The 11,816-nt window shown below is 44.3% G+C and overlaps 1 protein-coding gene across 1 annotated transcript; it reads left to right on the top strand.

The window, feature by feature from the left end:
- The first annotated feature begins 1,813 nt into the window (after window positions 1-1,813).
- Window positions 1,814-7,290, top strand: LOC123128868 (ribonucleoside-diphosphate reductase large subunit). Its single transcript, XM_044548977.1, has 17 exons — window positions 1,814-2,271; window positions 2,369-2,430; window positions 2,550-2,637; window positions 3,436-3,699; window positions 3,779-4,019; window positions 4,100-4,176; window positions 4,330-4,500; window positions 4,575-4,667; window positions 4,763-4,912; window positions 5,004-5,090; window positions 5,171-5,335; window positions 5,414-5,533; window positions 5,984-6,186; window positions 6,272-6,421; window positions 6,515-6,662; window positions 6,789-6,872; window positions 6,962-7,290. Exons 1-17 carry the CDS (start codon window positions 2,044-2,046, stop codon window positions 7,067-7,069), a joined length of 2,439 nt encoding a protein of 812 aa, XP_044404912.1. The 5' UTR covers window positions 1,814-2,043; the 3' UTR covers window positions 7,070-7,290.
- The last annotated feature ends 4,526 nt before the right edge of the window (window positions 7,291-11,816 follow it).

Below are 11,816 nucleotides of genomic sequence, written 5' to 3'. Positions count from 1 at the left end.
GCGTTGCCAGGGGTCGGCGCGCCACTAACAAAAGTTGTGGCTAGCACTATTTCCACTACTGGCTCTTCAACACACCCATCCAGAACTACCACCAGATGTAGAGGATCTTCTTCTCTGAGTTGGCAACCCACAAACATGCCTTGGGCTCTTGATGCTGGTCTGTATATTTCGATGAAGTGGTATAGTTTGCTGTTGCATATCATTCTTCCGTTGAATCTTGGGTGTTTGATCCAGATATGACTCAAATACCAAAGAATTACATTTGGACACCCCCCACCCCACCCCAAAGAATCAGGACCTCAATAGCCAGCAAACGTTCGTCGGGAGAGGAAGACATTTCCGAATGATTTTTATGATAATTTTTGTGTTGCTTGAGCATGACAACTCTGTTGCAGTTCAGTTCTTGTCAGAAAATTGCCCTGCTTATACAAACAAAAATTGTCATCTTTATCATTCTCGCAACAACTAAGGCCCAATTCTTTTGGCCGATTCTCCCATTATTTATTATTTATTAATTAAACAGTAAAACTGAGCTGGCTATGCCTCCTGACAGCGATTTTGGGTCCTAAGCCGTCAGATTAGTCACGTGAACGCATCAGATGATTCTATCGTCCCGCAGCATTCTCTGGGCCTCGTCCGCCTCATCCGCTTGCACAAGCTGACAAACCAATATACGTGAAAAGGGCTGCTGCTCCACAGGTTTTTCTAGGCATCTTCTCATGAACCAGGCTGTTGGGCCTCAAGGTGAGTTCTTCTATCCGTGGAGCGATGATTGGGCCGGCTGGTCTGTGGCGCTGTTCTCAAAAAACAAAAATATGTGGCGCTGCAGCCTGTGTTTTTTCCTGATTAATTTGCTGTTTCTTAATGGTGCAGATGGTAGCTGGCTGTTGCGTTCCCAAGTTCCGTCACCGTCCGGTTATAAGTGGACGGGAGTATTTGGCTACATATAGTTCTATGTCAAGCCTACAGACGATGATGTGTGCCAGCGAGACATGCTCCACCACTTGCTCGAATGTCTTACCAAATGAATTTCAGACAAACTTTTTTGTACCATGACATTCCAATGCAAATTTAGATGGCAGTGTCACCCGTGTCAATTTTAAAACCTGTATACCCCACTTGCTCATAATCTTGAACTCATATTTTTTTTATAATCCTAATTAGGATGCCATCAAAACGGAAGAATCAATCAAAAGAACTGGACCTAAAGATGCCATTAAAATATTCGTAATTGTCATCCCTCCCAGCGAATGTTCGCTTGCCGGAGATATTTTCAGAACATCGGTACAGACACAAGCGCTCATATATACACGTACATACGCACACCCTACCCTTATGAGCACCTCCGAGAGACCGAGCCGGCATATCATCTTGAGATTTTACGAAATCACCGTAGGCGCCTTGTAGTCGACGGGAACGTCTCCTCCCACTAAAAGCGTATCGCCGAAAATCCTGAAATAAATCTAGAATAAATGCGGGCATCATGACTTAATCATCCTTCGCCGCTTGCCGGAGAATTAACAGGTGGGAGTACCATTGTTCCAAATAGCCAGCGAGAACCGTGAAGAGTGGCATTTGTTCCGCCTCTTATCTAAACGAAGGTCAAACAGTCCTCCGCGGAATTCCCGGAAACCAGCGAGCAAAATTCACGCTTTTCAAATTCGGCCGGCCACGGACGGAGCCGACGGAGGACACAACGCGCTCCCACTCTCACTGAGACGTGGGGCCCCGCTCCCACACAAGCACCCACGCAGGTCTCCCACCGGCCACCACCACCAACCTCCCCCACCCCCACCCAAAATCGCGCGCGAAAACATTTCCCTCGCTCCCGCGCCCCCCCTCCAAATAGCTCCCGCCTCCGCTCCCAAAACAATCCCCTTTCCCCCGTCTCCCCCAAACCACCGGCGATCCCCCGAGGCCGTTCCGAACCCCTCGCCGCGCGCCCGCTCTCCCCTCTCGCCCCGGCACACGAGCCCGCGCCGCCTGCTGCCACCCGCGCCCGACACGTGTTCGACGGAAGGTCAGGCCGGGCCCGGCGGCGCGATGTACGTGGTGAAGCGCGACGGGCGGCAGGAGGCCGTCCACTTCGACAAGATCACGGCGCGGCTCAAGAAGCTCGCCTACGGCCTCAGCCAGGACCACTGCGACCCCGTCCTCGTCGCGCAGAAGGTCTGCGCCGGCGTCTACCGGGGCGTCACCACCTCCCAGCTCGACGAGCTCGCCGCCGAGACCGCCGCCGCCATGACCGCCTCCCACCCCGACTACGCATCGGTAACCCAACCCCCTCCCGCCCTCTCCCCGTCCCCTGCCCAGCCGCTTCGATGATTATGATCTCTAAGTGGTTCTGCCGCTCCTTTGCGCCGTGCAGCTCGCGGCCAGGATCGCCGTCTCCAACCTGCACAAGAACACCATGAAGTCCTTCTCAGAGACGTGCGTGCCTTCCTTTCTCTCTCTTGTCCAGGAGGAAATTCCTGATGATACGTTTCAATTTTGTTTCCTTTTTCTGCTGACCAGTGTTGTGACGTGGCTGTGTTGCTCTCTGTATGCAGGGTGAAGGTCATGTACACACATTTCAACGAGAGGTCTGGGCTGATGGCTCCCCTGATCGCTGATGACGTCTACGAGATCATCATGAAGGTGCGGTCTAGATGCTAACCGTGTTTTCTGTGGGAGCATGCCCTATTCCCCTGTCATTTAGATTACCTGGATCCTTTGACTATATATTGTAACTAAGGAGATTGTAGATGTAAGATGCTAAATACTATCACCTGGCACTCTGGCACAGTTGGGATTTGGCTAGTTATTCTGGCCGCACTGACATAAGTAGCTGGCTGTTCATGTTAGTGTTGCAATTTGCAACACTTTTTGCTGTACTTGTTTTTCATTTTTGTTTGTTGATGGGTCTGTCCTTAATCTGACTCTTTTGTTACATAGTTACATGTCTTGTGCATTGATAGTTTTAGTCTTTAGATGCTTCATTTCATATGAGTATCTGTGTTGTTAACTGATAATACTATAGTGTTACCTTTCTAAAAAAAAACAGATATACAATGTTACTTATGGAATTTCTGATTTCTGTATTCTCATTTCAGAATGCTACTCGCTTAACATGCTAAACATGACCGCCTGGCACTCTGCCACACTTGTGAACTGTTAGCTATTTGGTCTGCACTGACATGAGTAGCTGGTTGTTCATGTGTTATGTTGCAATTTGCAATGCTGTGCTACCCTTTTATTTGTTTTAGTTGGTTGATGATCTTGTCCTTATTTAGACCATTTTATTACATTTTTCTCCGTCCGTCTTGTGCATTAATAGTTTTTGGATGCTTCATTTCATATTGGTGTATCTGCGCTGTTCATTGGTATACAATATTACTTTTATGAAAAAACAAAACAGATATACTTATGGAATTTCTGATCGCTGTATCATTTCAGAATGCTACACGCCTGGACAGTGAGATAATTTATGATAGAGACTTTGACTACGATTTCTTTGGTTTTAAGACGCTTGAGAGGTCTTATCTACTGAAAGTTGGTGGGAAGGTTGTCGAAAGACCACAACATATGTTAATGAGGGTTTCTGTTGGGATACACAAGGATGATATTGAGTCTGCTGTCAAAACATACCACATGATGTCCCAGCGCTGGTTTACTCATGCTTCCCCAACCCTTTTCAATGCTGGCACTCCAAGGCCTCAAGTACTGCACCTTCGACCATAATTGAATTCAGTGGTGATGGTTAAGCTGTGTATTCATATTCCTATTATTTGTGATGCAGTTAAGCAGCTGCTTTCTGGTCTGCATGAAAGATGATAGCATTGAGGGAATTTATGATACTCTCTCGGAATGCGCTTCCATAAGCAAATCTGCTGGAGGGATTGGTGTCTCAATTCACAACGTTCGGGCTACTGGCAGTTACATTCGTGGAACTAATGGAACTTCTAATGGAATTGTACCCATGCTACGTGTTTTCAATGACACTGCACGCTATGTTGATCAAGGCGGAGGCAAGAGGAAAGGTAAGTAGCACCAGTTACTCAGTTAGTCCGACCACGTTTACATACTCTTAAGGATTCCTCACAGGTTCCTATTTTTATAGGTGCATTTGCTATATACTTGGAGCCTTGGCATGCTGATATTTACGAGTTCCTTGATTTGAGAAAGAACCATGGAAAGGTAAATGTTCTTGAAGTAACGCGTAACACACTTTGAGACAGAGATACTAGAAACTTATTACCAGTTTGGATTTAATTTTTCAGCATTTGATCACGACCGTCACGCTACGACCTTATACTACCCCATCTCACCCTCATTATGTGTAATTTACAGGAGGAGAATCGTGCCAGGGATCTTTTCTATGCTCTCTGGATTCCTGATTTATTCATGGAAAGGGTGCAAAAAAATGAGCAATGGTCATTATTTTGTCCCAGTGAAGCTCCAGGTTTGGCTGATTGCTGGGGAGATGAGTTTCAGAATCTGTACAGCAAATATGAAAGAGAAGTAAGCTGGACTAGATGTTACATATTTCTTGGAGTGACGAAACATGTACTAATAACATAGCTACGTGATTTCAGGGCAAAGCGAAGAAAATTGTTTCAGCACAGTCCCTCTGGTTTGAAATTTTGAAAGCACAGATAGAAACTGGAACACCATATATGCTTTATAAGGTTTGTCTAAATTTTGCAAGTCCCTGAACACCTGCTTTCTCTTGCAATGGTTTGGCTTAAAAAGTCCTTGATGATGAATTGATGATGATGTGCAGGACAGTTGCAACAGAAAAAGTAATCAACAAAATCTGGGCACAATTAAGTCTTCCAACTTGTGCACAGAGATAGTTGAGTTCACAAGTCCCACTGAAACTGCCGTGTGCAATCTGGCATCAATTGCTTTGCCACGTTTTGTAAGAGAAAAGGTATGTGCTGATGACTGCTGAGTTTTTTCGTTAGCGGTTGTAACCTGGCAATGTGTGTGCATTACTTGACCCTGTACATTTGATGTTTCAGGGTGTTCCGATAGAGTCCCATCCAGCTAAGCTTGTTGGCAGCATTGGGTCAAAAAATAGATACTTTGACTTCGATAAATTAGCTGAGGTTTGCCTGGCTCATCTTTATTGTGGGATCCTGTCCCATTAGTCTGAATGCCAACTAACAAATTGTTGAATGTATGACAGATTACTTCAATTGTTACATGGAATCTCAACAAAATAATTGATATCAACTACTACCCCATTGAGACAGCAAGGAGGTCAAATATGAGGCACAGGCCAATTGGAATAGGTGTTCAAGGCTTAGCAGACACTTTCATTTTACTTGGCATGCCATTTGATTCACCAGAGGTACATTTTCAAGCTTATTTAAGTATGGTCATTTCACTTTGTACTTTGGTGATACTCATTATAATGGAATTGTCTCAGGCCCAGCAGTTAAACAAGGATATCTTTGAGACTATCTATTATCATGCATTGAAAGCTTCTGCTGAAATTGCCGCAAAAGAAGGTCCTTATATAACTTATGATGGGTGCCCAGTCAGCAAGGTTTGTCTGATTTCTGTAAATATACCTGTCATTTGTGCTGAATATATGGTGTGATTATGTTGAACTATGCATTTTTTTCACATATAAATTTTAACTGATGGTAGAAAACAATAAAATTATTTCTATGCTCGCCATTAGTGGTAAGGTATTTAAGGAGATGTAGATTTTAGCATGATTTACTTACAACTATGAAGAACTAAACAACTATAACTGTGAGATAGGCCTTCCCACTACTGATGTTCCCATCAGGGTGAACTTAATTAATTGCTTAACTGTGAAATTGTGCTTGTGCTAGTGAAGTAATTGTATTCATGAATGATGTTCTCTCTTGAATGGTTTGTAGTAAGATAATGGAACTCTTAGTTATAATTGGCAGGTCATTTTGTTCCTTCACAGGGTTTTAGCAGCCAATCTTATTTCTGAGGTTATTCTCAATACACTTCTATGCAGGGCATTCTTCAACCTGATATGTGGAATGTAGTGCCATCAGACAGATGGGACTGGCCAGCTATAAGGGGGATGATTTCCAAAGTTGGGTTAAGGAACTCTCTTCTTGTGGCTCCAATGCCCACTGCTTCTACTAGTCAAATTCTTGGCAACAATGAGTGCTTTGAACCATACACGTCGAACATTTACAGTCGAAGAGTTTTAAGGTTTGCATATCTGTCCCTTGTAGTTTTGAGCCGCTGTTTGACGTACCAATGCTTAGATGCAACATAATTATTTTTCTCTTGGCAGTGGTGAGTTTGTTGTAGTGAACAAGCATCTCCTCCATGATCTGACCGAGATGGGTATCTGGTCTCCTGTCCTGAAAAACAATATTATCTACGACGATGGCTCTGTCCAAAAGATCACTGAGATCCCAGATGATCTGAAAGCAATTTACAAGTACGTGAAATACGATCATCCCACCCTTTAGTTTCACAAGGTTTTGGTTCATGGCTTCATGCGCGTCTAAACCTTTCTATATCATTGAACCAGGACTGTTTGGGAGATCAAACAGAAAACTGTTGTTGACATGGCCGTCGACCGTGGCTGCTACATCGATCAAAGTCAGAGCCTCAATATCCACATGGATCAAGCAAACTCTGGGAAGCTAACCTCCCTGCACTTCCACGCTTGGTCCAAGGTCTGCCTGTTAAAACCAATACTGCTCTAGCGCTCCATGGTTTTACTGAAAACTCCAACAGTTAGCGCTGAATTTGTAAATTTGCATGCTAACAATGTTGTTTATGATGCTACTGTCATGTGCCAGGGCCTGAAAACAGGGATGTACTATCTGAGGACACGTGCTGCTGCCGATGCGATCAAATTCACAGTGGACACTAGTCTTCTCAAGGTGAATACTTCACTGATTTGCAGATCCATATTTTTCTCCACACGACTGCTTAGACATGATCCTTACCGTGAGCAACACTGAACGTGCAGGATAAGAAGCCTGCGAATGCTGAGGAGGAAGAGGATCTCCAGGCTAAGATGGCGCAGGTGACCTGCTCCCTGAACAACCGGGAGGACTGCTTGTCATGTGGAAGCTAGATTCATCCGCGACACCCTACGCTAACCTATACTATCCTCTTACTGTTGGCTTGTCGTTGGGTTCGATGATATATCTGTAGTGGTAATCTGCCTATGCATGATGAACTCTGAATTAAAAGCAAGCCTTGCTCCAGAACCTCGCACTCATGCTATTGCGCCTGTATATATATGCCACCTATATATATCTAAATGTATAATATTTGCCTGGAACACTTATCTTCGTTCTTGTACTGTCCAGAAGTTCTGTGCTTTCCAACTTAAAAAACTGCAGTAACTTTAAGTCAAAACACACGGCTGTGATTGAATGGTAACTCCACGAGGTATGCTTTTTTTTTTTAAAACTTTTGGTGTGATTTTGTCCTTGCAAAAATCGTCAAAGGGGTAAAATCTGGCGCGCACCTTCCATTTGGTAATAACTATATATATTTCGGAAAAAATATACCTTTTCAGATATTTAGCAAACTAATTTCGGATGGTAATATATCTGGAAATCTGGCACTACGACATGTAATTTGCTGCCTTACTAAGATGCAAATTTTGTTTCCATGGTTATTAATTTTGCTACTAGTAGAAACGTTGCTCCATATGGATTTTTTTGCCCTTTTTTGAGCGGGAATGGATTTTTTTTTGCCTTACATGATTATTAATGGTGTTTCCATCGACATGTGAATCAGCTTACATGATTATTAATGGTGTTTGCTTCTATGGAATAGGAGTATATCTTATGATATATTATTTCCAAAGCATTCCTTCCACCGAAGATAGAAATAATACTCTTTCTTTTTTTGACATGAATAGAATAGAGACTCCCTAGATACTCCCACGTTAATATACCTACCAGTGGTTGGATAGTTAGGATGACAATGGTGTCCCCAACACACCAGGGTTCAAGTCCTAGACTTGACACCGGTGCTCGTATTTTCCTGGTTTTATTTCAGACCTTCCGGTGAGGTGCGTTCAGTGGGAAAAGACGTTTTTGTCAGCAATGAAGGTGTCTGACGACTGCGTCAATCTCTATATGATGTGCCGGCTCAGCCTCTCGGCAAAAAGGTGACTTCCTTTGCGTCAAGTTGTCCTTGCTACGTACAAAGGCGACCAAGCCGAGCAACCGACTTGGGCTAGCCCATTTAGGAGTAACTGATATCTTCAATGTCTTCGGACATTTTTAGGGGTCGTCTTCAATGGTTAAACCGAATCTCTAGGGACTTCTATCTGTGTTATCCTGTGAATCTCACAACACATTAGTCGCTCAACCAAGTTTGTCTTCAGTACTCCAAAACCAATAAGGCGTGGCACTAGATGCACTTACAATCTATGCCATGGAAATTAAAACCATTAAGCTACGCGTGAAGGGCGGCCAACCAGCTATGCCACATGGCGCAAGCTGGTTGGCTGCGGTGAGAAATCTTTTACAATTTTTTAGATGAAGGTGTGGATTATTTTTTAAATGTATTTTTTAGATAGAGATGAGGACCTCTGATATTTTTTAAATGGTGGGTATGCAAAGTGGCACTTGCTGGTAGGATGTTGTGGTAAAAAAATAGATAAAGATGAGGATTATTATTTTTTTGAGATTTTTTTTAGACGGGGGTGAGGACTCTATGTATTTTTTAAATAGAAACGTGTGCACAACTTCCTCTCAAGCGGCGCCACAGGGTGGCGCCCCAATCACTAGTTGAGATAACGACATGTCCCATGGTGTCAACAAACAACAGAGCTTCGCGCCGCGCCCTCATGGAGCCGCTTAGGCTGATATGGACATGCATGACCGGATTCTATCTGATCCAGATATCCTTGGCAAGATTTCCGGCAACAGTTCCAGAACACGTCGATGGCAAGATCAAGGATGACCGATCATGTAGATCGCTGTTGTGATGCCAAAAGAGCACTAGGATCGCCACTTGCCTCCACCACATCGACACCATCGCCGCCACGACGGAGGGCGCCGTCCCGCGGCGCCCACAGCCCATGCCGCCGGTTGAAGACGGACGCCAGATCGGGGCGGATCCTGATCCGTCGCCACCCCCTCGCCTGCATGATCCGCCACCTCGAAGCCCGTCGTGCGCTGCCGCCATGGGGATCCGCCGCTGCACCACCTTGACCCTCACCATCGCCGCCCTGCCGTGCCACCCCTTGGTAGAGGCCCTGCGCGAGAAGGTGACACGCCTCGCCGCCACCGACACCGGCCAGGCTTTGCCCGACCACGTCCTCTGGCGGCGGTGAGGGAGGAGGGAGGGAGGGTGGGTATTGGTGGCGGCGGCGGTAGCGTCCTCCCCGTCGTCCACGGGAGTGGCGTGGGAGGGTCAGATCCTTCTTTTGTTGGATGATTGATATCCTCCTTTTTTTAGAATCGCCCCCCTCTTTATTATATGAGAAAAGTATACTTTTCGTCCCTCAACTCTTGGTGAAGTCTAGATTTGGTCCCTCAACTTCAAAACCGGACAACTTGCACCCCCAACTACCGAAACCGGACAAGGTTCGTCTCTGGACTCGGTTTTGACCGGGTTTTGGTGTTGACTCACCCCGGTTTTGATCGGTGCTCACTCATATTCCTGTAATTTTTTTATATCCGTGAACTTTTTAAAATTCACATACACTTTTCAACTCTGCATAGTTTTTTCAAGGTCGCGTATTTTTTAAAAAATAAACATATTTTTTTTCAAATCAGCGAACTATTCTGAAATTCGTGTACTTTTTTCAAATCCGTGATTTTTAACATTTACGTATTTTTTCCAAATCCCCGTATTTTTCCCAAGTTTGCGTAAATTTATCAAATCCAAGTATTTTTCAAAGCCATGAATTGTTTCTGAAATTCACATACTTATTTCAAATCCACATGCTTTTCAAAGTCCGTTTTTTTTTTCAAATCCGTGTTGCTTTTATAATCCATGAACTTTGTAGTATGAAATTCACGTACTTGTTTCAAGTTGAAATAATTTTTGAAATCCACATATTTTGCGCAAAAGAAGTCCATATCCGCGTACTTTTTTCAAGTTTGCATAAAATTTTCAAATTCATGAACTCTTTCAGAAAAATGTACTCGAATATGAAAGGTGCATCAATTTTAAAAAATTAAATTTTTAAAAAACTAAATGAACTTTAAAAACATATGCATTTTTGAAAAATACATGAACTTGGAAAAAAGTACGCTGATTTAAAAAAAGTACACAAAATTTAAAAAGATTCACGTATTTGAAAAAGTAATCGAATTTGAAAACAGTAGGTGGACTTGGAAAAGGTAGGCAAATTTGAGTCGGAACGGTTAAAACTGGGGTGGGGCACCACCAAAACCGGTCAAAACCGTGCCCAGGGATGAATCTTGTCCGGTTTGAGAAGTTAAGGGTGCAAGTTGTCCAGTTTTAGAGTTGAGGAACTAAATCTAGACTCCGCCAAGAATTGAGGGATGAAAAGTATACTTTTCTCTTATTATATTGATACAATCACAGACATAGGGATACAAAGGTTCATCGGTGGGTTTCCAAACCAAACCGATGTTCCAACATCAAGGGACGTAGCATAGCGGGATAAATTATGAGCTTCACCATTGAAGCTCGTCCTTCATGACAGAAACCTGCTTCTTGAGAGCGTTTTGCCCGGTCCTGGCACTCATGAATGAGTAATAAAGCTGAACACACCTTTGTCAGGCAGCTCTCGTGGGAAAGAACGGAGACACTTAGTTAGCAACCTCCAAAACAATCTGTGGCTATTTTAATTCGTCCAAGATTCAGATCAGCTGACAGTGCTAGAGCTTCTCTGCATGCCAAGTTCTCCAGAATTGCTGGATCGGACAGTCCTTCAAAAGTTACAGACCAACACCCCAAGTAGTCGCTCCCCTGTAGCAGTTCTGGCAACAGCGAGACCGCCCCCTTATTGGCTGATTTCGCCAAAATAAAGCTGCGTCAACATTGATCTTCATGATATTCGGAGGCGGCGCAATCCACTTAGGTCCCTTGCAAGTTGCAACACAACTAGTCTGTCTCGCAGGTTTCTGCTCCCGAATGAAATCGAGATCACTCGGAAATTTATTAATGAAACTGAATGTTGATAAAGGGCTCTGATATTCATCACCAAAAATTGCTTTCCGTCTCGCATACCAGATTGACCACATTGTTACCAGTAGTCCAGATAAACTCCTCGACTAGGATTGGCCCCGTCCTACCACTCCTCAACTACTAGTAGGAGTACATTACTCGCTACAGCTGCAAATGAACCACCAAGATTTCCACATCACCCGGTGGCGTTTGGGTGAGCCGCCATTGCCCATTGGTATCTCCTCTGAGCACGGGCCAACCCCCTCCTCGTCCGAGGTCGGTGGAAGGCCGGCCACAACACGGGCCTCAACGGCGCATCTCTGCCGCAATCGAAGTGAAATCAGGACTAATATGAACTATCGGAGCAGCAGTAAAGATTCTTTCACTTTTATAATCATAAGGCATGTTCGGACTATCGAAGCACTGAAACGATAAGAAGCTGCCATGGCTGCTTCAGAACCATGTCCTGAATATATAGCAAGTGAGTATACACGACAGTAGCATGCAAATTGATAGGGCGTGTGCCCCTGTGCCAACTATATAAAGTACAGTACTAGACACTTAGTGAAAGTATTACTTATTAAACAGAGAGAGCATAGGTAAAGTCGGCAGACCAACATCATGAGACTTGGGTAATAATTAACTGTAGCAAGCTCACGGCACTAACGCGGCCGCCAACACACTCAGACCAAATGGAAGCCTTCGAAGAGGCGGAT

This window comes from Triticum aestivum, chromosome 6A (assembly GCF_018294505.1).
Source record: "Triticum aestivum cultivar Chinese Spring chromosome 6A, IWGSC CS RefSeq v2.1, whole genome shotgun sequence".
In the NCBI taxonomy this organism is placed as follows: domain Eukaryota; kingdom Viridiplantae; phylum Streptophyta; class Magnoliopsida; order Poales; family Poaceae; genus Triticum; species Triticum aestivum.
The sequence above is the reverse complement of the archived record's forward strand: the minus strand, read 5'-3'. Positions and strand labels throughout refer to the sequence as shown.

Coding starts and splice junctions, on each gene's coding strand:
- LOC123128868 (XM_044548977.1), top strand. CDS start 2,044: ATGTACGTGGTGAAGCGCGACGGGCGGCAGGAGGCCGTCCACTTCGAC. Junction 3,700..3,778: donor CTGGCACTCCAAGGCCTCAA/GTACTGCACCTT, acceptor TTTGTGATGCAG/TTAAGCAGCTGCTTTCTGGT. Junction 6,187..6,271: donor TACAGTCGAAGAGTTTTAAG/GTTTGCATATCT, acceptor TTCTCTTGGCAG/TGGTGAGTTTGTTGTAGTGA.